Consider the following 27,339-nt stretch of genomic DNA (forward strand, 5'->3'; position numbering starts at 1 on the left):
CTGCGTCCCGTTCCTCGACAGTTGAGGCAGTAATTCCCCTCCTGATAAACCGGTCTTCCCAAAGTCAGGTTCCATCCGTAGGAGGCGCTACAGAGATGAGATGTTTTTCATACAGCGCTTGATTAATGGATGAGGTGCTTCTTAAAAAGACGTACTGTGGCTTTAAAAGATTACAGTGAATAATGTTTATTAAGCAAAATTCATTGACATTTGCAACAGTTTGCTCTCACTTCCAAATCTACATGCAACCGAACAAATCAAGCACCATGTAACATTCACTTAACATATGTAACATTTCCCAGAGTTAAACCAGGGAATACATAAGCTTGTTATAATGTTCTGAAGGTTCAACTAGACAGATGTTAGGTTAAACTCCTGTGCATCAAACGTAACGTGAAGCATGGGATGCAGTAAACACTGGAACACAGGCAGAGCGTGAGAGAGCAACACATACACATGCTGTCCACTTAGTTGTACCTCAGGGCACCCTTTGAGAGCCTCCCATCTTCTGCAGACAGGGCTGAATCAGTCACCTATGGGGGGGAGGGGCGTGTTCCATTCTGGTGGTCTCGCAGCAGACGGGCCGCATCTAGAGGCTGTGATCAAACGAGGTAGAGTGTGTCCCCTCTGTGTATTTAGTAGCTTCCCACTGATTAAGCTACATCCACATTCATCTCATGTTTTGGATCGAGGGGAGTTGTCAGGTGCGAATACAGTTTTAAAAGTGTGTGTGTGTGTGTGTGTGTGTGTGTGTGTGTGAGAATTTGAGAGAAAGAGGCCATCAGTGCAAGAGTCTGTGCATATGTAGAGAAGAGCAGAATTGTGTGAGAGATCCAAAAGAGGCCAAATGGCTGCTGGCTTTTTACCTCTGTTTGAGAACAATTCTGTTAAGTTTAGAATTATTTACAAGGGAAACATTACAAAAACATCCAGTCCTGTCTGCCCAGAGAATCTCCTGCCCGCCAGGTCCTCTTCTGTCAGAAATCCCAGTCGTCAACCTCCAGGTGGCTCAGGCCAGACTCCAAACTAGCCAGTCCAGAGGGGGAGTCCTGCAGCTGGGAGCTGTCGTAGCTGGTGATGGGCGACACGGGGCGCAGCAGCTCGGGAAGCGCCTCTGACGGACGCCGCTTGATCTGAGAGTAGGGAATAGGATTGGATTGAAATCTCAAATGCAAATAGTGCAAATACAATGTTGTTAGCAGGTAAAAGCTGAATTTCTTAGTTTCCATTAGTAGTCCGATCTAAACATTTGATTGATAATATCAGGATCACTCTGGTACACACACCTGCTTGAAGAAGGGATGTCCAGAGAGAGCGTTGGCAGAGGGTCTGAGGGAGCATAAAGGGAAATGAATCAGTGAAATATTCTTTCAACTTGTCCAGTGAGATGTTAAGCATGCGTCTGCTCACCTCTTCTCTGGGTCTCGTTGTAAACATAACTCGACAAAGGCATGGAAATGTGTGGAGAATGTCCGGTTATATGGGTGTCCTCCCGAAGAGGACGAAGGCTCTCCGTTGGAGTGACGGCCTCCTCCGGCTCCCGGTCCCTCGCAGATCCCAGAGTCGGCCCCAGAGCGGGACGGTTTCAAGGAGAGCTCCTCCGGCGGGATAGTTGTGGTGTCCAGTAAACACGGCACCGTCCCATTCAGCTTCTCCAGCAGCATCTGTGGAGGTGAGGACGTGTTTAATGACCATCAAACAACTGGAGGTCATCTTATAACCACTAAGACGATCAGGTTGCTGCTGACCTGTGTAGCTGGCATGTCTTTGAAGGGGACGTGTCCGTTGGCAAGCTCACAGGCTGTGATCCCGAGGCTGTAAATGTCTGACCGAGAGTCATAACCCTGCAGGTTCTGAACAAAGATAAGAAGAAAGATTAGATTCTTTGCTTCTAATTCATATTTACCTGCTAGGAATCATGACATGGTGAAATGTAAACGTAGGAGTACCTGCTGCAGCACCTCCGGGCTGAGCCAGGGCAGCACTTTGACGCTGTACTGGGGGAAGTCGTGGGACACTTTGGCCCTCTGGCCGTGACGGATCAGACTGAAGATGCTCCGCAGGCCTGACATGCACACCTGGCCATCTGCTGAGATCAACACGTGGCTGGCCTTCACACTCCTACACGCAAGGAGAGACCATTAAGACAACATTCAGCCTAGATCTACACTCAAACAGACCAATTTGAATTTAACATGCAAGGTTATAGCAAGTTGATTATGTTACACAGAGTGACAGTGATGCATTTCTAGTTTATCCAAAAATAAGAACGCCCTGCCTTTGAAGAAGCTCAAACCTTACCGGTGCACATATCCCATGTGGTGGATGTATTCAAGAGCTTTGAGCATGCCAAGCAAAATGTATGCGATGGTCAGTTCACTCATACCATCAGTGAAATGGGTGCAGATCAGATCTCTAGCTGATCCTGAAAGATGAGTAAACACAAATGATGGTGAGAAAGCTATTCTCTAAGACAACATGACAATATTGGGATAGCAAGTATTTCTCAATATTGTGCAGATACATTTCTTTAGCATAATAAGCCACAATGGCCCTTCAGATTGGTCTCCACCTTACCATATGCCATGAAGGGGGTGATGACCCACAGCTCATTTTCTGCTATAAAGACGCTCTTATAGGGTAGAATACTGGGATGGTGAAATAGCTTTGACACATGTAGTTCACCCTGGGAGGCAGAGGACAAGGAAGTTACTTTTTTATCATGTCAAGATGGCAGACAGAGAAAGGATGAGATGGTTTGGATTAGATGAGTCAAATTAGGGACAGAAGAGTGTGTGGGGAAGACAAAATGGTGACTTCATGCCCGGGGCACAGGGGTTGTGTATACGTTGTCCCCAACATGAAGCAATGGGATGTCAACCAGCAGCAGACATAGAGAGGCTACGAAGCTGCTGAATGATGGAAACTGACAGATGGACAGAACCGTGGGGGGCAGAAGGATGCAGACCTGCAGGTAGGCCACCATGTCGTTCGTGCACGACTCCAAGTCAATCCGTCTGATGGCTACGTGCTCTCCGGTGGGTCGGTATCGAGCCAGGTTCACCGTCATCAATTCATCCAGGCCCCGACCTAACACACACACACACAGACGCACACAGACACACACAGAGTTCATTCAAAACTATTCCATTAAACAATAAAGACATGAATCCGATTCTTGTCTATTGGAAATGGTTCAGATAGCTTTAATGCTTTAAATGTAGATGCAGAACAGCCAGAATCACAGCCGCATTTTCACATTGCTCAGCAAAAAAACAGCAGAAAATGAATAACTAGATGGATCGAGCCATAGAAGGATAAGATTATTTTTTAACACAATGGTTTATTAAATCAGTTTTATGAAGACAGTAAGTCACACATGGCTGTAACATGCCTAATAGGATTTAAGGTCTAACACCGCCAAAAACACTGTGAAACACATTTTGAAATGGCTTATTACACAAAGAATGTGTAGCTTGGTAAAAGCACATTTTACATTTTACTAAGGTCCTGTCTCAGGTCGTCTAGGGATTGAAAGGTTCCTGTTTCAATTCCAAGCTCCTACTACAGAGCCAGTCATGCTTCCGATCGCATCCCAGTGTTTTCCCATGGGTGAACAGAGGTCATAGAAGTATAGAACAACACAGTGTAAAGTAGAATTTACTGACCGATGGCGTTGAGGAGCTCGTACACGCTGCCGTCAGGGAGGAAGCTGCCCATGGTGTCCCGGCGTGGGAGGGAGGTCAGACTGTCCTCACTGTCCTCATGGGCCTAGAGGGGTAGAGCGGGGGGAGGAGGGGGACACAGAGATGAAGACGGGCTGGGACTTACACGGGCCTCTCTCTCTCTCTCATTAGTGTGGGACGGTGCTGAAGGACGTGTGAGTGAGTTACTGCAAGGCGTCGTCACACTACAAGTGATGATGTGATACTGTACATGTCATCAGTTATGTGAGGTCATCAGAGGACACGTGAGCCCGGGTGTGCTTTAGTACAACACGCAGCACTTCCAACAACAATTAGAACACAGTTGCAAAACAACAATAACCAAAGCATCACAGGTACAACGTTTCATCTCAGCAAAGGTGCGATAAAATGTTCACGACTCATTACTATGTGTAAAGTTATGTGCTCAGTGACTTCAGTGCATCATAAACACGTGGAGGCGAAATTATTTGCTCCTGAATTCTGTCATCATTTCACCATTCAAAGGATGGAAATGCACGGGCAGCAGTAGCGAGAGCGTCTCATTTTCTTGGCGCAACAATCAAGGCAAGCTGTACTGAGTAGCTGGAGTGTTTCCATGGTTACCGGTGTGAAAAATCTCATTAAATAGTGGAATATTTAGTGCCCATTTCCCAACTATAATTCACTGCTCTCAGCCTGAAGATATGTCAGCTGTCCACACCTCCGGGACACGTTAAAGATCAGCTTCCTGACGCATGGAGACACTGGAATACTCTGAGTCTCCTGCACTGTGGCAGCCATCTTAGGTGAACCAGGCAGGTAAACATTCAGAAAGGTTTTTTTTTTAAATAAATACGCCTTCCCATTCAAGCCGCTCCATCCGCAAGGCGGTGCTGTCAGAACCACAATGACTCAGAAGGGGTTGCCATGCATTTGCTTAAGCCGAACACATGGAACACCATCCACTCCATCCATCCACTCCATCCATCCAGAGTCCATTAAGTCATCAAAGTGTGACGCTATTGGCTCATCGTCAGCTGAACGACAAAAAGCCAAATGCATAGCACACACACACACACACACACACACACACACACACACACACACACACACACACACACACACACACACACACACACACACACACACACACACACACACACACACACACACACACACACACACACACACACACACACACACACACACACACACACACACGACTTTTAGTGAGGGGGACTGAAAGACACAAAACAGGTAACCCATAGCAACATTAACATCACGCTGAGGAGCACAGATGTCGTCTGTGTGAGAAGAGAGGCGTATAGAGCTCGACTGCACGCGTTACCATTTCCTGTCTGAGTGAGGTGGAATGGCCTCGTGAGCAGGAAGCTTGTACAACTGTGTCATGACCTGGAAAGTCTTGCATAGCCTTAAGGTTTGTGTACACTTAATACACACACACACGCCCGTTCAAACGTATACACACGCATGCATGCATACACACACGAGGCGGATGGGGGAGGGTGATAAGAGAAAGCAGTGACAGGAGGACCACACTTACTTTCCTGCGCGAGAGTCCCTGAGCTTGCTCTGGGGTAGAAAAACCACATCAGTGACACAAAAGACACGAAGACAGACACAACACAAGAGAAGGATCTGTGTTTAGATCGGCTCTTGGGAGTGGGAGATGGTGGTGGTGGAAGTTCACTGCAGGCCGTAGATGCTTGATAGAAAACCTCCCGTGAACACTAAGCGGGATTTGCCTATCAGCATCGGTGTGTGTTTCAGGTGACGACCCACAGGAGGAGACGCCATCGTCAACACACACACATTTCTGATGACGAGTGTGGGAATGAGGCTACGCTGAAACTGCAACGCGCCTATTCTGACCTCAGTGAATCGATTACATAAAGGGTTTAATGAAATATTTGTCTTACCAAAGCTCATACAAAGCCTGCGTGTTCCTTCCAGCTATTATGTAAAGCATATGGGAACGCAGCACAGCCAAAATAAACACAACCATCAAACTTGAACAACCATGCAGCATAACGCAACGCTCAGCCAGCAAGAACATGAGGATGAGGCCAAGCTTGCAGGCAAAGCTGAAACCACCCAGAGCAACTCCATCAGCTTAAACCGAATGTGGCGATGGAGGAAGTTAATGAGCAGAAACATGGCAGAGCTTCTCAAAACTGAAAATACAAACACATCCCGAGTTTAGAACGGATCGTCTTTAACGTCAGGATCCTGTCGAGGCCCAAACGAGGCTCCTCTTAAGTGCCTCCTTTCACACTGACCTCTTTTTACAACACTATTCTTGAGGAAATATCCAGAAAAATTAGTCAACTTTGTGCCAAATCTGCCAAATCTACGTCTGGTAAGCAGTTTTGTGCGACAACTCCACCGCAATTAAGCAAAGTGCTGAGTCAAGCGCAAGCAGGCGCCCGTCCAGGCCTCCATTACTTTCACTTTAACACTGAGATCTCAGCAAAAACATTTTTCTATTGATTTATTCCTGAACCCTGACCGACATATTGACAGTTTACTTCTCTAACACAGGGCAGAGTGTGTCATCATACTGGGGCATCCGTCTGCTACCATTTAGCTCAGGCAGGTGTGGTGCTATTTCAGTACATGACGCAATTTAACACAAGCTATAAGTGGGACAGACTTTGTGTCATATTAGGGTTAAAAAACACACACAATTATATATAAAGTGTGTCTGCTGATGTTCGCACAGACACAGCAAAGGCCCTATATTAGGATGTCTGCCTCACACGTGCTTTCTTGTACTTGGTCGGCATTATAATGTAATTTTAGTTCACATTTCATCTTCTAACTAACTAACTTAACAGACTGCACCTTACATCACAAATGCTTTTAATTGGAAGTGTTTCTCAGGAGACTTGGACACATTTTTCTCCCACACTGCAGGGTCATAATGATAGGAAAGTAACCGTATGAGTTTGAGGGGTAAGTTACAGATAAAGTGTGTGATCTAACCTTCTTATTAAAGAACTGAATCCTGTTACTTCCCTTATTGTGGAGCTAAAGTCTCTCTCCAGCTGCCAGAATCAGCAGGTTTTCTTCTGTTTATCCCTCGTCGGCAAAATCCCGCATCTAATGACACCAAAAGTCCACAACAAACTAAACACATCCTCCTTTAGTTAGCACTTAAAACTAACACAAGCCAGCTCAAACTCCACTGCTCTGTGTTTGTTTGTTTGTCGTGTTCTGCTTCGTGACACAACATCACATTGCTCTCTGATAAGATCCTAGTTACATAAGAGTTGCAACAGAAAAAGAGCTGACAGCCAAAAACAATAAAAAACAGTTTGGACGAGTACACAAGACGTTAAAAAGATGGCCTTCGTCTCGCTGTCCTGTGGGTAAACCGATGCGGCACACGATGCGGCTTAGGCACAACATGACCGTGAAGTCAAGGATGGCGTGTAAAAGAAGCGGCGCAAAAGTAAACCCTCTCACTGAGCGCAAAGCTTCAACTGGACGTGTTTGTGCAGAGCGGTGCGGCTGCTGATGGGAGGCCTAAATGTGGGAGCGGTGTTTTGGGGAATGTGGGGCCGTGTGTTTCACCAGAACCTGGGGCGTTCCTGGGACCTCACCTCCAAATAACTCCAAATCCCGCAGGCTCTCCACACTCAATTTCTCAGATACCCAACGCTGACACACACAGAGGGTTAACGAGAGACATAGAGGGAGAGCGAGAAAGAGAGAGGGAGGGAGGGAGAGAGAGAGGGGGAGAAATGCAAGCAAGAATAAGGAAAAGTTACACACATATATGATTATAGAAACACTTGAAATGACATTAAACTGAAATGTGCTGCTTGGAAATAGATCACATCAGTTAGATCTCTACATTCAGACACTAACATCTCTTCCCTCATCACTCAGGGTGGTAGATGTAGGCGCCTGTGGGAGATTGCTTCACAATCACTTACAAGAAAAGACATGGATCCTGTTGACGGAGTGGCATGTGAGCTCAGAAACACATCCAGGGGGAGATCTGTGAAGGAAAGATCAGGAACAGGACCTGGTTTAGACCCACAAGGTATTTCGACCAATGATCAATAACCATCTCAGAACAAACAGCTGATCGATTCGCACATTTACAGATCAATAATGAATAACAGCATCAATTATTGGCGTAGAAGTGACATTTAGAAAGCCGATGAGGATGAGGAGAAGTCATGACGATGGTAGTTCAGCGTCATGTGATTGTTAGGTTCAGTCTATCACCTAGGAGACCAGTGTAAACCAGCACGTCAATCAACTTTAAAGCGATTCTAGCAGCGTGTATGTACGCACTGAAGCAGAGTCACCGCTATTACATACCGCTTAATTCCAGCAAATTAAGCATCCTTAAAGTATAATTACAGTACAAAATGATTAAGAGTATCTCAAGCAGGTTCGTTATTAAACCAAAGGGGGCTTTGGATGTTGACATGATGGAGGCGCAAGCTAGCGGCAATAAGTTTCCGTTAGCTAACGCAGCTATTCGGTCCAATTCGACAAACCTAACCTACACCAACCGCCGCCCGCTCGTGTAACTCACCGGTAAGTGGTTCCGAGAAGCAGCTTGTGGCGGCGGCGGTGCTGTGGCTCTTCACGGAGCTGTGCGCGGCTCCATCATCCTCTCGGGCGGGATGTTTTTGACAGCTCTCCGCTACGCTCGACTGTCAGAGAAGCGCGCGTCGCACAGTGATGACGACACGTCTCCCCGCTGAGACTTTTGCGCCGCGCACCGATGACGCATGCTCCGCCCTGCTTCCACTACAAACACAGGAGCTTGTCTGTGCAGCAGAAACGAGGTAATTTGACTGCTTTTTAACTCGCAGTTACGGTATTAGTGATGGTTTAGATGTGGGGGAGACACAATGATAGACCGAGCGGGTGCTTTGCGAGGACACCAACTTCGTCATGTTTGCGGCAAAGTGTCGATCTTTGGCTCGGGCACACACATCACGGCCTCTCGCTGCGGCCTTGCGCTGCGCTGTGTTGTGTTTGGACGTCCGAGCTTAAGTTACTAAACTGATTCAAGTAGCGTAAACCCTCACCGGCAGCTTCATGCTAATGTGTTTATTTACATACGCACGTAACACGAATGTGCTTAGCTTCGTGCTATCGTCTTAGCTTCAATTATCCACCTCAGCTCTGCAAACACAATCAAATACGTAACGATCTCTCCTTTTACAAATATAACAATACACAAATATTTGCTCAGACGCCATGTGCGATTGGTAACATTTACCCACGAGATCGACTTACCGTGTTGTGTTTGATGTTGTTTTAGCCCGAGCATCGAACTCTAAAAGGTGCTTTAGGTCATCGTTTATTATTTAATATAAAACGTGTAGAGTTGGAGGATTTTAACCCACTTCCCCTATCTCGATCATCATCTTCATCATCATAGTGCATGCTGGGTAGATCTGTATATAAATATTATAAGTAAATAGAAGTATTCAAGAAGATATTAAGAGTAGTATGTAAGTTTTGATTTCATTGCTGTAGCTTCAAAATGATATTTGTTATGTTGGCAATAAGTGATCTGTGAAATTGTTTGTTTCCCCTTTATGACAGCAGAGTCATGAACTGGAACAAAGGAGGCCCGGGTGTGAAGCGAGGGTTTGGGTTTGGAGGATTCGCCCTGGCCAACAAAAAAGAGGAGCCCCCGCTCCCTCAGAACACCTCATTCGGCCCCACAGGATCAGGCGGAGGTTACGGGAAAGGCCAGCAGCTCCCCTCATTCTATAAAATAGGGACAAAAAGGAGCAATTTTGATGAAGAAAATGCGTGAGTATTCCTCCAATTAGCTAGGAAACCAAATACTCATTTGATGGCGTTTACTTTCTAAACTGTTTTGTCCCTGTCTTTGTCATTTCCAAACAGATACTTTGAGGATGATGAAGAGGAGTCCAGCAGTAATGTGGATTTGCCATACATCCCTGCGGAGAACTCGCCAACCAGGCAGCAGATGCAGTCGGGCGGCGGCTCAGACAGTGAGGACGACCCACTGGATGCCTTCATGGCCGAAGTGGAGGTAAGAAGAAGGAGAAAGGATTTATTTAGTCCAGAATATAAACTTCCAAATGCCTGATTGTTTTGTTTTTGTTTTCCCAGGACCAAGCAGCCAAAGACATGAGGAAACTGGAGGAAAAGGAGAAGGAGAAGAAGTCTGCCAAGTAAGTATAGAATTTCTATTATTTGTTAGTTTAGTTTCCTTTGGTTTTCTTTTAAGGTCCCTTTAAAAAAAAAAGGATCAGACAAAATTGAAGTAATCTTTGATGAGCCCACTAATCTGGCATGTTGAGAGTGTGAAGGTATCTGCTGCCTTCACCTTGGGCCTCATGCAGTAGCTAGCTTCATAAGTACTTCCTGTATTTTGTCTCCAGGTAAGCCGCCGTAGTCATAGTGGGATGTGGGTCATCTTGGGTGTGTGAACAAGCCGCAGGGAAGTTTTTTTTCTCCACTTGTCATTTCAGGGGTATTCGCGATGACATTGAGGAAGAAGATGAACAAGTGAGTGAGCATCCAAAGTTCTTAATCCAATCCACCGCAGAGCAGAGAGGTCTGCAGAGCAACAACCCCCCTCTACCCTCCCCAATCATACAGTGCCCCCCCTGCTCTATCTCACAGTGCAAGTTGCATATTAATAATCATCTAGATTGAAGTATGTTTGCCTGCTAATCTTCAAGAAAGGGGACAGCAAAGCATGTTAATATGAACTCCCCTCTTCTTTTATAAGTGTTGATGTGTTTGTGAAGGTGTGTGGTGCCTGGGAGCAGTGTTCAGCAGCAAACCAGTAATGTGTTTGACATGCAGTGCTGTGCTCTCTGCAGGAAGCCTACTTCCGCTACATGGCAGAGAACCCCACCGCCGGCCTGCCGCTGGAGGACGAGGACGAGAACGTGGAATACGACAGCGACGGGAACCCCATTCCCCCGGCGGCCAAGAAAATCATCCTGCCGCTTCCTCCCATCGACCACACGGAGGTAGATAAGACGTCCCGTGACCGGACAGGTTTCATTTGGTTACAGAGTGGCGTCTCAGCAGTGGGTCACTCGTCGGTCTGTGCTTGCTTCTTTCCTAGATCGATTACCCGCCGTTTGAGAAGAACTTCTACAACGAACACGAGGAGCTCAGCGGCCTGACGGGAACTCAAATGTTGGAGTTGAGACAGAAGCTGAACCTGCGGGTCAGTCCCAAGTTTGACTTTGTAAACACGAGTATGTCATTATACGCCACAGCCATCACCGTTATCGTTTCTCATACTTTTCCCTCCGTCTCTCCTCATTCATAGGTGTCTGGTGCAGCTCCTCCCAAACCTTCCACCAGCTTCGCCCACTTTGGCTTTGATGAGCAGCTAATGCACCAAATCCGCAAGTCAGAGTACACTCAGCCCACACCAATCCAGTGCCAGGTACACTACAAAACCAGCTTCATGTAGCAGGATAACTTAGTATTAAACATGACCTGATGTGGAATCGTTCTCGTTCTCGATGTGACTTTGCAGGGCGTTCCCATTGCACTGTCTGGCCGCGACATGATCGGTATCGCCAAAACTGGCAGCGGCAAAACGGCAGCCTTCATCTGGCCCATGCTGGTTCACATCATGGACCAGAAGGAGCTGGAGGCTGGAGAGGGGCCCATCGCGGTCATCGTGTGCCCCACCAGAGAGCTTTGTCAGCAGGTAGGAGAAGGAGGTGGACGGGATCAGAGACCAAGCTACACTATATTGTCAAAAAGAGTTTCTGCATTGACGTGCATCCCTTTTAAATGTCGCCCAGATCCATGCAGAGTGCAAACGCTTTGGGAAAGCCTACTCACTGCGCTCTGTGGCCGTGTATGGAGGAGGCAGCATGTGGGAGCAGGCCAAGGCTCTGCAGGAGGGAGCAGAAATAGTGGTGTGCACTCCGGTAAGAGAAGAGACGACGAACCCCTTAACTCCGCTTTTATCAGCATGATAAAATGATGCTTACTGGTGCCGTGTGTTCACAGGGTCGTCTGATCGATCACGTTAAGAAGAAGGCCACGTCGCTGCAGAGGGTCTCCTACCTGGTGTTTGATGAGGCGGATCGCATGTTTGATATGGGCTTTGGTGGGTTTACAGTGATGTTGTGAACATGTTTTACGTTCTAGTTTGTGTGTTGTCGTTGTTTTTAAAATTCATTGTTTCCTTTTCACTTTTTAGAATACCAGGTCAGATCTATTGCTAGCCACGTTCGCCCAGACAGACAGAGTAAGTCACCCCTCCCTCAGTATTAAACACTGTTTTGGTACGAGTGTTGCAAAGCATTTTTATCATTCTAAACACCTTTCCCACCACAGCGCTTCTGTTCAGCGCCACCTTTCGAAAGAAGATAGAAAGACTAGCCAGAGACATCTTAATAGATCCCATCCGTGTGGTTCAGGGAGACATTGGAGAGGTTTGTGTCACACTTGATCTGAGCTGAGTTTCCTTTCAAAATGAATTGTCATTTGCAGAAAGAGTGTTCCCTTCTTTCTGTCACCAGGCCAACGAGGATGTGACCCAGGTGGTGGAGATGCTGCACAACGGCTCCGATAAATGGGCCTGGCTCACCCGGCGGCTGGTGGAGTTCACCTCCTCCGGCTCAGTGCTCATCTTCGTCACCAAGAAGGCCAACAGCGACGAACTGGCTACCAACTTGACCCAGGAGGGCTACAGTCTGGGCCTGCTGCACGGAGACATGGACCAGAGTGAGAGAAACAAGGTCATCAGCGACTTCAAGAAGAAGAACCTGCCCATTCTGGTGGCCACCGATGTAGCCGGTGAGTACAAGTGGGACTGAGGTGGAAGCGCAAGTATCAGCCAGTCAGGGGCGAGAACAGAAACCATAAACAGCCTTTCAATCCTTTTCTTCCTCCTCTTCATTCTTCCCCAGCTCGCGGTCTGGATATTCCGTCTATTCGCACAGTGGTGAACTACGACGTCGCACGAGACATCGATACACACACGCACAGAATCGGTCGAACTGGTCGTGCGGGCGAAAAGGGCGTGGCCTACACCCTCCTCACCAACAAAGACACCAACTTTGCGGGAGACCTCGTGCGGAATCTGGAAGGAGCTAACCAAGCAGTTTCTAAAGAGCTGATGGATTTGGCCATGCAGGTCAGCAAACTGAACAACAACAAGTAGAAATGAAAGAGAAAATGGAGTTTTGAACTTTAACTTGACTTTGCCCTGTTTCAATTTTTCCTAGAATCCGTGGTTCAGGAAGTCCAGGTTCAAGGGAGGTAAAGGGAAAAGGATGAATATTGGCGGAGGTGGCCTGGGTTACAGAGAGAGGCCAGGCCTGGGAGCGGAAAGTTCTGTGAGTTGAATAACATCTGTAAATCCACAGTCTGATTCCATTCTATTACATTACATTACATTACATTACGAGCATTTAGCAGACGCTTTTATCCAAAGCGACTTACATTACATTACCACCCAGTAAGTTACAGAGGGGGGAGCAATTTAGGGTTCGGTGCCTTGCTCAGGGGCACCTCGGCAGGGACTCGAACTAGCAACCCTCCGGTTTCCAAGCGGAAGCTCTACCACTGAGCCATTGCCTCCCTCATTCTATGAAATAGGAACAAAATGGTTACAATGGAGGAAAAAACCCTCCTCATATGAGATATTTTGTTATATTGAGGAGATGTAGCGACTCATCCGTCACACCTCTTTGTCTTTGCAGGAGCGCAGCAGCAGCAGCAGTGCTTTGCTGTCTTCCACAAGCAGCTATGAAAGCTACAGCAAACCAACCAGCGGTGCAATGGGAGACCGCATGTCTGCCATGAAACAAGCCTTCCAGGTAGACTTCCCTCCCTTTCCTTCTCCCAGCCTTCTCCCATTATGCATATTTGAGATTTTTCCGTTGCCGTATGACTTTTGTTCTGGCACGTTCTACTTCTGTAACTTTCCAATTGTACCGATCAGCAACTCTGGTTTCCTCTTTCCCCATTTGTCGTTTCTTCCACCAAACTGATCTATTCTTCTATTCTTCTCCCTCCTCTTCATTATGTAGGCCCAGTACAAGAGCCACTTTATTGCTGCATCCAGCGGTCCTCCTAAGCTCTCCGCCAAGGCTACTGGCAATTCAGGCTGGACCAGCGCTGGCAGCTTGAGTTCTGTCCCGACTGAGTCTGCCAATGGCTCCGAGCGCTCCCAGGCTTCTGCTTTGTCCATGGCAGGCTTTACCAGCGCCGGCACCCTCAGCTCAGTGCCGCCTAATCAGAGCAGTTCACAACTCAGCTTCTCCCCAGCTGCTCCTCCCTCGCCGAGAGAGAGCCCGCGGGACAGACACGGGGAGGACCGGGGGCGCCACGGAGACAGCCACCACCGCTACAGCGAGCGGAGTGAACGGCACAGCAGCGGCGGCGGTGGCAGCATTGGCGGCAACAGCGGTGGCGACGACCGTTACGGGGACCGGGATCGCCACGGAGACAGAGATCGCGACCGAGAACGCGACCGCGACCGCCACGGGGACCGAGATCGCCACAGCAGCAGCCGCCACAGCGATGGTCGTAACGGAGACAGAAGGGACAGAGAGGATCGCAGGAGCGAGAGGGATGGGGGAGACAGATTGGGCGGGGAGGGGAGGAGCGACAAAGGAGATGATAGCTTTGCTGTCCCAGAGCCCCCAAAACGTAGAAAGAGCAGGTGGGACAACTAACACGACAACTGCATCAATAGAATCACACACCATCTGCTCTTTGGTGAGCTTTACTGTTGTGTAGGCGTATGGCAGTGAGTCTCAGACAAGCACAGGAAATAATGTACGACAAAGGGCCTGAACCTACAGTCAGGCCCGTTAGGACTTTATGATTTGATCTAAGCTTGTGAGCTGGTGTCCCACAGATCAGCACCTCCATCCCAGAGACAGCCACTGTACATATACCATCAAGACTGTGGATGTAAGTCAATAGGATCAAGCAATAGAGCTGTGTTCAATTCTGTTCCAGGTGAAGATGTCGTGGTTGTCATCTTGTGCCCTTTCACTGAGCTCTCATGCTTTCGTGCTTGCACACTGAATGCTGAATTTTTCCTCAATAGACCTTTGCCAAGTGTTATACGTGTCTGCATTTTCGTAATCCACAACGCTAACTCTTAAAGCTGTTGAATTTGTACAGGCGCTCTAAAGGTGATTCACGTTCATGTTAAATACATGTGAAAAAAACGATAGATCTCTGTGTCTTGTGTTCCGAGTTTTAGTGAAGTGCCTTCGATTGGCATTTAGTGTGTTGTTTATTCTGTTGTTTTTCAAGAAGATGCTTTTGGTTGTATAAGAGATTTCATACGTGTGGAAAATGTGAAGTTTTGATTAAAAGGCTCCCCTGTCGTCTATTTTAGTATCTATCTTTGGCCTTACTGTGTGTGTGTGTGTGTGTGTGTGTGTGTGAAAAATGGATCTGACCCAATCTCACTGGGACTTGGGGACTGCAGGAGAAAAGAGTGGCCCCACTCATAAACCACTGCAGCAATGGGTAAGATGAGATGTTGGGCTGGAATCCGGTATCGAGAGCACGCTGAATGTACGAGCCCAGCCTGGGACCCGAGGGAGAAGATACCTGGCTCCCTGCCTCACTGCTGTGATTGCTTCCAGCCTTAGCATAGCTGTAACCCTAACCCTTAACCCCTGCTCCAACCCTAACCCGAGATCCAGCCTTATTCCTGACCCACACTCACCACTATACAAAGTGGGAAGAAGTGTTCCCACAGAAGCTAGACCAATCAACTCCACATGGCCCTGACCTGTTTTCAGCTTTTCCCTGTTAAAATACATTCAAATTTCCTTCAGGCCCTTTCTAACTAACTACAGGAACCATTCAAAATGTTTTCAGGCCTTCACAGTTTCAATCAGGCACTTCTTCAGCATTTGGTAAACATTACCAGCAATGACATCTGAGCGCATTTTGTTCCGTCTTTGCTGTTTACCTGGCAGGTGAAACTGTAGTGTCTAACATCTGCCAGAGAGTTCCATTCCATTAAGCTCCACCCCAGGTCATGAAAAACACACTGCACCCCCCGCCATTCACAACCAGTCTACTCTTGTTTCAATTCAAAGGAAGAATCTGTACATCTGGTTTAAATTACCAGGCAATGGGTCACCTTAGCTAAACACATGTTTGTACGTTTTTCAGCCACCCCTTCTACCACTCCGTCTTCTGTATAGACCAAATGAAACACATGAGACACAACTGATAAGATCATTAATATATCAGGTTTATTTTAAATTAAAGACATGGCAGACACAGACAGTTTGGTTCAGCTTTGATCTTCAAAATAATACAAATGCTGATATTACAATGAAGGAGGGGAGCAACAGGGGCAGATGGTGCCTTTAAGTACACCTTGTAATATTAAACACCGCTGGAAAAAATGTGCAGTTTATGATCAATTAAAACAAATGAACTGTATGGAAGAAAGTGTAAAACTATTTCATACAGTGATAAAAAAACAAACATTGTTCTATGTCTCAAGACAACCACTTTCTGAACATTACCTCTGAGCACAAATGAGGCAATAATTCAAATTCATGAGCAGTATGTATGGGGAGAAAGATCTCTACAAACAAATACCATGGTTTAAAAGGAATTAAGCTTGTGACCACAGCATGATCCAGCGCCTTAACCCAATTCAAATACTGTATGACGTACGGGGATACACGCACGAAATCAAACAACTCCACCTCGTCGGGCCAATCTGATCAGCAGGGACAGGAGACGTTGGGTGTAGAGTTTCCATCAGACTGGAGGGGATGGTTCACTGTCCTCACACAGAAAACAAGCCTCCCCGTGGGTATGAATGCCCCCAGTAAGTCTACAAAGCCTCCAGTGGAATATCAAGCACCCCTTATCTATGTATATGCATCCCTCATGAACCAAGCGGAAGATCTGCTCTACTCAGGACGAGACAAAAAAAGATGTCTTTATTGAGTGTGGATTAGATGATAATTTTACTTACTGAGTGTTCAGTCTTAGTTATAGCCGGTCGGATGTACAGAGCAATCGTCATTGTTAACGCCCGGATATACGACTGCAGATCTCCTTGAATTAAAATGACGTATTATAGGCGATGCTGACTGCTAGGATGAGCTCAGCAGAATAAGTATGTATAATATAAATGTATTATTTTATGGCTCTGCGCTTAAGTGGTAAATCACAGTAGTTCACATTCTCCATCCACTCTAGATAGTAAATTAGCGAGAACAACAGTGTTGCGTGAAGACATACAATCGTTAGTTTAGTCTATTAATACGACTTTACCGGCAATTACCGTGTACACGACAAAAGGACACACAAAGTTCCACTCGCGGTGTTGATTTGTCCAGTGACCACGTGAACGCATCGGGAGAAGACAGGAGCCAATCGCGTGCGACATCCTGCTGCAAGAACAAAACCGAGGTGATAAAAGGGAGCGCGAGAGAACTGAGCTCACCGGCACCGAGGCGAGCATCAAACCCGCAGGCGAGACTCTAGAATCGAATGAGCGAGCAGACCTCCAGTTCCACACCGGACCCTGCTTCTTCTTCTTCTTCACCACACGGCACGGCGCGCCGCACACAAACAGCATCAATGGTGAGCGTTTCCCCCTCCTCTGCTCCGGACCGTGTGGGTCTCTGCAGCCTCCCCACCCTCCGCTCTCCTCTCTCGGCTTCTTCTTCTTCTTCTTTTTGTGTGTGTGTGTGACATGAGCCGAGGTGATGTCCGTCCACTCGCTAACCCTTCACGGCAGGTTTACATCACCGGGCGCCGCTTTGCGTCGACCTCCCGTGCTTGATCTTTAACGTGCATTTATCACGCGTGTAGTCAAAGCAGAAAAGGCGCAGCGCGGGTTTGTTTTCCACGGTAAAGAGCATTTGATGGCTCGCCGCCTCGCTCCCCTGAACGCCCCATGCTAGCTTACGTGCTAATTAATATCACGGTACACTGTTAAAAATATAACCTTTAACCTCCCCCCATCTCTACCGGCTTTGTGTTATTTTCTTGCCTTTTTTTTCTATTTACGACATCTTTCGTAAATCGATGTGTGGCGATTTGTAAATCAATATGTGGACGAGGTTTCTGGTTTCAGTTGTGGTCTAGGTGTTGAAATTGTTCCAACCTGCCTGGTGTTACATAAAGCTCTTTAGCTGGAGCAGACAGTGGAATGGCCTCAAACATGTGTGTGTACTGTTGTATGTGGGTACATTTGTCTGGTGTGATCTGAGAGTCAGCAGCAGTGTGTGTTGTTGTTGTTTAAACATCTACTCTACCTTTAAATAGATGATGAACCAGGAATGGTTCTCTCCCTCGGATACAAGCGGCCAAGATCCTATTAAATTGGGAACAAACACAAATTCATTCAAATCCATAAGTGACATTATGAATGACTGGATTCAACTCTATCCTACCATTCTACATCAAAGTGTTAGAATCCACTTATTCCAGACTTTATACTCACTTGTTGCCCTTGTGTTTGTGTTGTTCAGCGCTCCACAAACCTCTTTTGTGGTCTGGAAGAACCACTTTCATTCATCCAGGGCACCACATCTGTAGCAGCCTGTAATTACAGCCCTGGCATATGGCGACGAGGCTTAAGCAAGTGTGCGGTGGTTTATGTGCTGCTGTGGAGCTCAATTCAGTCAGAACTTGACAGCACAGATTGATGCCGGTGTATTGACCGATACGTTAATTTTGTGGGTTTTTGAGAGGCTGCTGAAGTTCAATTGACTCGCTTGTCCCCAAAAAAAATATCATAACGCAGATCTGTGCCAAGCTTTAGCGGTGCCTATCAACATTCACTGTGTTGCCATATGTTCTTCTGTCAAGCAATTACCATTAAGGACACAAAAAGCTGATTTGTTGTGTCACAGGGGCCATATGTTGGGGAAAGGGGGGGCGGGGGTTCACTAACTGTCAGACGAGCAGAACAATATCAAATGGCTCACAAGTAGGTCCACAGGCTAAAGCTGCAGGGCGAAACGGTCAGATTAATGGTTTTTAATTACTCTCTCTCTCCTACCCGCCGTGTGTTTCTGCTTTAATACCAAACGTTTCTATCTAAGGAGTGAAATTAGGGCAGCCAGGTGGATAAATGTCTCGATGAGGCGGTGTTCTTTCGCAACTTCTTCTTCTTGTTCGTCTTCTTTCTGTTCTTCTTTTACAACCTCGGCTGCACACGAGCTGCGCTGCATCCATGAGAGTCAGTCAGTCAGTCAGTCAGTCAGTCAGTCCAGAAACCTAAACAGTCGTTTGTTTGACAGGCTCACGAATCTTCACCCTGAGGCGTTAAACTTCAATACACAATTTATTCCTTTTCCTTTGTGTTAACTGCTTATTTTTCTTCTTATACTTGTCTCAACTTGTTCTAAAACATTCTGACTTGGACTTACCACATTCTTTTATCTCATCATTTCATTTTTCAACATTGTGCATTCATAACAGATGGATGGATAGATTGGGACTCCATTCATCCCCTGGGGGTAATTCATTAAGTTTCATTAAGTTGTGCCACGAAACTTCCATTACCGCAGAACATTCTTAGTCATACGTGTGTGAACGGTGTTTGTCCAGGTTTCCCAGCCTGTTTGTTAGTTAAATGTGGACCTTTAGGAGCTCTGTGGGACTTTAGTACACATTAATGGCTGTTTGGATCCTGACTAAACTCCCATTACTTGCTTGTCTGGCTGTCAGCACTTTAATACAGTTTGACTTTAACCAAAAACAGGCCAAAGTCCATGTAATGTCTCCCACTGGCCCCAGTGTCATGAGTCTAAAGCAGATGAAGAGGCACGGTTTGAAGCCTGTCAAGTACTTTGGGAAATCTGCCCACTGTGACTCACATGAAACACCTTATCTTAGTAATCCTTAAGCTGTACCCTGAATATAGTCTTATCTACTCAGTCCTCACATCCTGTGACCCTTATGATATCATTCAAACAAGAGCTACAGATGGACGGTAGTCTGCGGCGCTCCTGAGGCGCGTGGAGTGTGTAATGTATGCAGCCTGGGATGATGGAACAGATATTTGCATTAGCATTTTTCCAGGACAGGCAGCGGCATGTCGCCCTGGATTCCTGTCCTGGAGGTTGTGAGATGTTCCCTCTCCTCCCGTCCGTCTGATAACATCTGAGCAGCTGCAGCACTGAGGGATGTTTGTACCTTCAGCAGAGGTATTAGCTGGCAGGGGTCTCTGGCTTTGTCAAGTCGACACTAGCAGTGTGTCTTCAGCACATTCCTGCACAAGACACTTATGGTTTGCTCTTCTTCATGTAGCCATAAAACAGAAACAGTGGCGATACTTTGACTCTACATCATTTTGAAGCCGTTTACGGTCACTGGACAGAATTCGTGCTGACGTTTCCTTCAAATATTTATTGCTCAATGTATATTTTAGTCTTTAAGGAACTCGTCTACTCTGTTTTTAGCTCATAATTGTGGAGACCCCTGAATGAAGTTGGTTGTAATCGTGAAGGAAAAAGGGGAACATTCTGGTTTCGCTTGCGCTCACAAATGTAATCGGGGAAATTTCGTAGCATTGGCTACTTTTTCTACGATGAAACTAAACCTTCTTCTCCATCTGTTGCTAACCAGGGGACCAATACGGATCTGTGCGGCTCTTTCTTCTACATGGCCCTAATGGAAGAAGCTTAACATTTAGGTTTTACATTCTGTCAGCTGCTTCACGTCATACTGAAACTGCTTTACATTGCATATACGTCTGAGCTTACACGTGGAGCCTCTAGGCCGCCGCAGACAGGAAGTGAAGCTAAATGAATGCGTCTCCCAGGCCTGTCTTCGGCAGACACACACACACACGCACACACACACACACTCTGTGACTCTTGTACTACAAGCACAGCAAAATTCCCTGTTTGCTGTTGACTACGGGAAGTTGAGAGTAGGAAGAGAAGTAGTGCGGCTGACCAAACACTGCCACACACACACGCACACACACTACCACTTGAGATTACCCAGTGGACAAATCTGTTGAGGCTTCATCTGCAGGCCGATGTCCTGATTTCATAAAGTTCATATCATCTTATCATTGGTTGGTTCATCACGACACACACACTCACACACACACACACGTCTGAGCATGCTCGAATCCTCCCCTCTGTAATTTTCTCCCCGGGCTTGTTTTTCACATATCTGCCTAAGTCTCCTTTGTGTTTATGAGAGTTCATGATGACAGACGTGGAGCTGTCAAAGGCGAAGGTGTTTAAACTTCCCTGCAGCGGCTCGGTGTTCTGGTAGGATCAGTCTGGTCCAGACCAGTACACCCTGACCCAAACGCTGTAATGTTCTCCTCCTCTATGAGCTTATTAGCACCGTTGCGACGTGCTTGTAGAATGAGGTGCTTCACATTTGATCGCTGCTTTCCACTCGGACTCAAATGCTTCTAAAAATAAAGCCTGGGAGAGCAGGGAGCCTTGTTTGTGTTAATGTCCGTCTGTTAACATAGGAGAATGTCTTCCCTTGTATGGCCCGATGCTGCAAATTGTCTACTCAACCCAGCTATTCAGGCTCTCCGTTCGGACTATTGCGATTGAATTTACCGACTGTTTGCGAGCTTTCACACAGAAAAAGGGAAGAAGAAGCCCGATCCCGTCTGAACCCCCGTTCTCCCTTTTGAACACGCCGACCTTGCACCCTCGCCTTTGTCTTGGCTGTGAGTTGTTGCGACTCTTTCTAAATGGCTGCGGGCTACATCAGCCTGTGTCTCTTGTAAGCACGAGAGACGTCTGGCGTGCTGTAAAGTTGCGGAGCCTGTTTGACATCCGTCAGCTTTATTAGACGGAGCATTGACTGGTTTGTTGCATTCACGCATTGTCTCCAGGTCGCACGCGCTATAAAACTACATCATCCGATTCCGCCGCTGTTGCGTCTTTTCCTGACCAGATAAGCAGCATCCAACTTGGGTCACTGTTGAAACTCTCCTGGCCCTAAAAGAGGGAGAAGGGATTGTTTATGTGGCTGTTTTTGTTACACAGGATCCTTCAACCTCTTCACTGATCAAAGAAGTGCACCAGGGCACAGTAAGAGAGCCACCAGTGTAGAATTTAAGGAGTAAAGTCATTATATCCCAGGGTGGAGAGCAGCCAGTGTGTCAGCATGAAGGACGTGGATGGGTCAAGTTATACTTTAATCTGTTATTATCAGTAGTGAGATTGAAGAATGACGTGCGAGATGCCGCGTGATGATCCTGTCGACTGAGGGCCTGGAATGTTTGCCCCGAAGCTACAAGGAAGCAGCAGCTGTTGGTAACACACCCAGAGCTCGTCTGTTTCCCTCCAAACCTTAGAGCCGCACGTTTATTCTCGAGAATTTTGACCTTTTCTCAAAATGACCCAGCCGAGACGAGAAATTGAATTAAAAGTGGAGCCCTCAGACTGTGGGAGAGTGATGTGGTGAGGTAAGAGGCCGGCCTCTGTTGCAGGGACGACTGGTTTCAACACTCGCTTGAAAGTGCTCTTTGTGGGGTTTGACGCTCACTCGCAGCTGGCTTCAGCCTCTTTCCCTTACACACACACACACACACACACACACACACACACACAACACAACTCTTGCATGTCGAATTGCTCCACAGTAAACATTGTTTGCTGTGACCAACCCAGTTAATGTTTCAAACCAAACCCTTCATCTTCACACGAGCATCTTTGGGTCATGTGTGTGTAAACTGGCGTGGTGGCGATCACACGTCTCGTTTCTCTCGTACATGGCGGCTCAAACATTGACAGTAGCGCCAGTTAGATTTTCATTTAAGCGGGGTTTAAGTTAATTAGCCCTTTTTGTAGCTCTGTGGGGAGGGAGGAAGTGAAATGTGTCATCACAACTTCCTGCTACGTTTGAGCTGTTTGGTGGCAAAGGAGACTCATGTACAAATAAGGCAAAGGAAAACAAGATGGCACTAGGGTTTTGTGGGTTTGTGTGTGTAATGCATGCCTACATCCTGATATGGTAACCAGTCGTGTGTGTTTTTTTTTTTCTAGAAGAACATTGCCACTGTCCAAGTTTTCCTTTTTTGGCTCCATTTATTTCAAATGCAAAGACGAAGCGCTTATCAACCTCATTTCTCTCCTCTCGCGCTTGCTTTCCCCTCACACACATTATTTGGACTTAACAGATTCACACTTTTGTATGAAAATCGCTCCAAGTGTATCAAAGCCCCCATCGGCTAAGCAGTGGCAGTACAGCGAACAGGAAGTGGTGGTTCCCTGCAGTCGAGCATGCAGCCTGCTAGATAACAAGCCGAGTGCGAAGCCTCCTCGCTCACTATCACCCAAGGATGAAGAGGAGGGCTCGGACAATGATTGCATCTTACAGGAAGCCGCATGGCCTCGCTGTTAATGAGCCTGACGTTTTAAAAGCATCTCATCCGGTCTGCATAGACGCAGACAGCATCACGACTCCATGCGTTTACTTCCTGCTGGAGTTTGTTTACAGTCATTGATGCTTATTAGTATAGAGGCCCAGTGATGTTCCAACAAATACTACATTATCCTGTTACGTTTATCTAGAGGCTAATGCCGGGTTTGTTGTGTTATGTGGACGCCGGCCCCATGCTGAGAGTCCAACAGCTCGACTCGTATGACCAGACAGAAGGCACCTGAACCTCCCCCAGGGGTGCACAGAGACAGATGGATGCAACTGAACCGCAGGGGCAGAGAGGGATCAGATGGACCTCACTGAGTTAGCAGCAGGGTCAATGGGAGGATGTTGCATACATCCTTGTACACAGACATTTCAGTTGTTTGTAATCTGATGGGGAAATGCACAATCATCTCGTGTTGCAGTTTCACCCTTACACTTAAATTGTTGTCGCTGGTGTTTGGACACAACCTGGAATGAATCTGATCATACTGAGCTCATTCTGTCACATAAGGACAACTTGAGCGTTCAATACCGTGCGGTTCTGGCCACAGTTCTGCAATTCAATACCTTCATATTTAACTCTCAACGTTCCATTTTGGTGTTTTTGCGGCCTTGTCTGTTTTTGTGCAAATCAAACCTTTCCTCATGAAGACGCACTGGAACAAAGCTTTAAACGCAGACCCAGGAAATTGGACAAAAATAAATTGACTTTAATGCCGTATGGAAAGTTGTTTGGATAGGCGTGTCCAATACAAATGCTTCTCCCTTGTGGTGGTGCTGTTTTACCAAGTTGTTCAGAGCCGTTTCTGGCTTGCTGCAGGTTGAGGTGAGATTTGTTTTCCCCTGACATGGTAAGATGCACTGGAGGATCATTGCTGGTGACCTCGACGCTCTAACAAGTTTTCTTTTTCTTTCCAGGACAACAGAAACGCCACCGAAGACAAACCTGTCCAGAGATCTAAGGTAAATATGCCTCTTCTGTTCCTTGGTCCACTTCGTTCTCTCCAGCCTTTGATCTCGGCACAAAACAAAAGTCGCCTTCCTGCGTTTTCTGTCTTCTTGGGTTTTTTTTTTTTTTGTCAAGGCTGAGGTCAGCCTCTGTTCCTGAGTCTGGTAGTAAAATGATTTATTTTATATGCTCAGTCCTTCAGCTTCAAGACCCAAAAGGAAGTGTGTACATCGTGTGAGAAGACGGTCTACCCCATGGAGAGATTGGTTGCCAACAACAACATCTTCCATTCAACATGCTTCTGCTGCAAGCACTGCAACACCAAACTCAGGTGACTATGTAGCCGACAACTGTGTTCCCTTCCTGTGTTCCCTTCACATGGGCCTTCCTGCATCCATTTGTTTGTATTTGACTGTGCAATCCCTCCTCTTTGCAGCCTTGGCACTTTCGCAGCACTTCAAGGTGAATTTTATTGCAAACCCCATTTCCAGCAGCTGTTCAAGAGCAAAGGCAACTACGACGAGGGCTTTGGACGCAAACAACACAAGGAGCTCTGGGCCTCTAAGGAGACAGAGAACGAAACAAAGACGCCGTAATCACGACTCGCCCGCGTTCCAGCCCAGTTTAGCTTCTTTCTCTCCCCTCCTTGTACATTATCAACATCAGAGCAGGTACATGTATAGCTAGGAAAGGACTGGTCGGTCATAATTTGTCACTTCAAATGAATTTTGGGGATGTTCTTGCTTTGTTTTATCAATGTCTGTATTTTGTTTTAATCTTATTTCCAAATTCCTCTTGGGGGAATTAATTGATTGTGACCAAACGCCTTCTCTTGTATGGGGGGTACAATTACGATTTCTTTACTTTTCATTTTAATTTCCAATAATTTGCACCCTGTTGTTTTAGAGTAACTAAACGGTATGCTCAGGCGTTCCACAGCATCCACGTTTTGCTGCAGAGCATACACTCAGGTCAGGATTTTAAACATTTTTACTTTCTTTCATTCAAACCAAACACAAAGCAAAGTAATAAATCCTCAGTATCCAGACGTTGCCGTCGGATACGCTGTCAAGTTAGTCAGGTTTCACACTTTTGGAGTACAAACAGGGTACAACGTACTGTAAAATAAACACGCGGGCAACACCTCACCTCTTCTGTTGCGTTCATTTAGTTTGTTTGTTTTTATTTCCGTCGCTCCACTGCATCAGGTTTTTTTTATTCTTAACGAACACACACTTTTAATTCTTGCATGTTGGGATGAGTGGGTCTTAATAGCCTTATCATCTTGTGAGTGTATCGATCTTTTGTCATGGATGATGTATGCCTTTCATTTATATTTAACATTTGCTCTTAAAGTTCTTAATCTTGGGTTTGGATTTAATGGATGTGGTGGCATACATTGGTCCTCTCTGAGCTTTTTATGGTGGAAATATTAATGGCTGTCTCAGATTGTGTTTTGTATACTACCTGTACATAGAGCTGTAGTTTGTGATTTGTGAAGCCTCAACGTACTGTACTCCGTCTTGCACACACTGATCTCCAGACGAGCTGTTGATAATCACAGGGAAACATAGGCTCTGTCTGTAAACATCCATCATTCTTTGATGTGAAGTTGATGCATTCAACATGTGAAACTTTCTGGTTATAAATTACATTTCAAGTGTCACAAATGGGATGTGTATGGACGAGGAGCCCCAAACCCCATAACTTTGTCCCTTCGTCACATCCTGCTAGTCAGTTGTTGGACTCTGGTGATTAATTTTACCCTGCTGAATTCAAGTGTTTTGTTAATATGTGGACAGATACAGTCGATCATATTGTCTTGTTCGTTCCCTCTAGTGTCATCGAGTAAGCGTTCGCCTTTAACTAAATGCCTTCCTGGTCTCATCTCCTGTCTTATCTGCTAAATGCTTCTTGGCAAGCAGGACCTATTCCTTAATAAAAGGAACAGAACACACAGCAGGCGTTTGTCAGCGCAGCCCAGTGCAGAGCACCCCCTGCTGGGGAAAGTGTGACGGTGTCTAGTGTGAGAGGAAATGCCCCTGGACATCCCATTATAGCTTTCATTCAAATGTATTTGAATAAATACGTTGCCTCAGTCTGCAGTGCAGCTGCTGCACTCCAGTCACTTTTGATTTTATTGTTATTTAATTGCAACACCTTAAATTAATTCAGTCAGACAAGATTTCCATGTCTATTTTTTCATTCTGCGCTAAGAATGAGTCTAAAGCCATTAAAATGTCTCAGTTTAGTAAATATCTCAATACAGCTGAGAATTGACACTTGAATGACACAATATATTTTGTGACTGAAGGTTTACTGTGAATTTGAGCATGCTGTGCAGAATAGAAAGCTAAACTTAAGAGAAAGATATGTGCTACTTTTTTAAACGCAAAGCCTTAGAAATAGCTAGTCGACCTTACTTTTTTCCAAACAAGACCTCTGAGTGCACAGATCTTTACAAAAAAACACCCGATCTTGCCTTTTCAAAACAGAACCACTTATTCTTGAGTCCCACTATTGCAACATTGGATAACTCCACTCAACCAGCAGCCATTATTCCGACCAATCCACTTTTGATCGAAATCGTGTACAATTGTAATTCCACTGTGTGTGACAGTGTACAGTTTATATTTTATCTCTCATTTTGAAATGAACCCTCTGAAATCAAGAGTATTGCATTTACAAAGGACACCCTGTCCTTCCTGTCATTTTTTTTACTCGCAGCGCGCCAAGGTACAACTGTAAAACCTGTGAACTGCAACTTTAAAGTGAAACAGAACAAAGATGGTACATTTTACACTGGTGCCAAGCGGCTCAGGTGAATGATTACAGTTAAACGTTTTGTCTGTTAAATCTGTCATTTCATTTCTGTGCGATAATGTGGGTTTCTTAGTTTTCAATGCAGGTGTCACCATCATCTTTGAGGCGTATAAATGTATGCATTTTTCCAAACGTGTTGTACATTACAGATTTGACCTGTGGATTGAGGTGGCCTTACAGCAAAAGGATGCTTTGACTGTGTCAACAGTCTTTTGTCTCCCTTCCTCTTAGTTACTGTTCCCATGTGCTATGAGAATACAGCATTTTCAAATGTAAGCGCCCTCTTTCTACACCAACACACACAATCATTATTGTGCATTTTCTTTTTTCTTTTCTTTTTTTTTACATGCTTTTTGGAAAAAATAAAAATGCTGGTGTTTAATGGAGGGATTTTGTGTAGTTGTTTATTGTGCATCTTCAAAGTAAAAAAGAGAGCAGTATGTTTTTTAATCAATTTGATACGCGAATAATTGGGGAAACCTCTGGTTACAGGGGGGT

General features: G+C 46.1%; 3 protein-coding genes across 7 annotated transcripts; 2 read left to right on the forward strand and 1 right to left on the reverse strand.

Annotated features, from left to right (window-relative positions):
- Positions 1-172: 172 nt before the first annotated feature.
- On the reverse strand, positions 173-8,411 carry strada (STE20 related adaptor alpha). 3 transcript variants are annotated; one of them, XM_076143180.1, is made up of 13 exons: positions 8,263-8,411; positions 7,649-7,713; positions 7,313-7,370; positions 5,251-5,279; positions 3,669-3,771; positions 2,969-3,090; positions 2,578-2,686; positions 2,302-2,425; positions 1,950-2,121; positions 1,749-1,853; positions 1,411-1,664; positions 1,287-1,329; positions 173-1,133 (listed from the first exon to the last, which is right to left on the reverse strand). In XM_076143180.1, the coding sequence occupies exons 2-13, from the start codon at positions 7,658-7,660 to the stop codon at positions 978-980; spliced, it is 1,287 nt and encodes a 428-aa protein (XP_075999295.1). In that variant the 5' UTR covers positions 7,661-7,713; positions 8,263-8,411; the 3' UTR covers positions 173-977. The 3 variants fall into 3 exon arrangements, with proteins under 3 accessions (XP_075999295.1, XP_075999293.1, XP_075999294.1); XM_076143178.1 differs by lacking the exons at positions 5,251-5,279; positions 8,263-8,411 and having other exon boundaries at positions 175-1,133; positions 7,649-7,700; XM_076143179.1 differs by lacking the exons at positions 5,251-5,279; positions 7,313-7,370; positions 7,649-7,713; positions 8,263-8,411 and adding an exon at positions 6,693-7,260 and having other exon boundaries at positions 175-1,133.
- Positions 8,412-15,066, forward strand: ddx42 (DEAD (Asp-Glu-Ala-Asp) box helicase 42). 3 transcript variants are annotated; one of them, XM_076143170.1, is made up of 18 exons: positions 8,412-8,518; positions 9,288-9,500; positions 9,597-9,747; positions 9,828-9,889; positions 10,190-10,226; positions 10,547-10,699; positions 10,798-10,902; positions 11,008-11,127; positions 11,221-11,397; positions 11,495-11,623; positions 11,706-11,805; positions 11,899-11,946; positions 12,036-12,133; positions 12,221-12,497; positions 12,611-12,837; positions 12,929-13,039; positions 13,406-13,522; positions 13,736-15,066. In XM_076143170.1, the coding sequence occupies exons 1-18, from the start codon at positions 8,412-8,414 to the stop codon at positions 14,381-14,383; spliced, it is 2,880 nt and encodes a 959-aa protein (XP_075999285.1). In that variant the 3' UTR covers positions 14,384-15,066. The 3 variants fall into 3 exon arrangements, with proteins under 3 accessions (XP_075999285.1, XP_075999286.1, XP_075999287.1); XM_076143171.1 differs by having other exon boundaries at positions 13,409-13,522; XM_076143172.1 differs by having other exon boundaries at positions 8,442-8,518; positions 9,291-9,500.
- A 2,059-nt stretch (positions 15,067-17,125) lies between these two features.
- limd2 (LIM domain containing 2) lies at positions 17,126-27,228 on the forward strand. Its single transcript, XM_076142916.1, has 4 exons — positions 17,126-17,288; positions 23,988-24,032; positions 24,213-24,349; positions 24,455-27,228. Exons 1-4 carry the CDS (start codon positions 17,196-17,198, stop codon positions 24,612-24,614), a joined length of 435 nt encoding a protein of 144 aa, XP_075999031.1. The 5' UTR covers positions 17,126-17,195; the 3' UTR covers positions 24,615-27,228.
- The last annotated feature ends 111 nt before the right edge of the window (positions 27,229-27,339 follow it).

This window comes from Genypterus blacodes, unplaced genomic scaffold, assembly GCF_046128005.1.
Source record: "Genypterus blacodes isolate CSIRO-AG114 ecotype Tasmania unplaced genomic scaffold, CSIRO-AGI_Gbla_v1 ptg000022l_1, whole genome shotgun sequence".
Classification (NCBI taxonomy): Eukaryota; Metazoa; Chordata; class Actinopteri; order Ophidiiformes; family Ophidiidae; genus Genypterus; species Genypterus blacodes.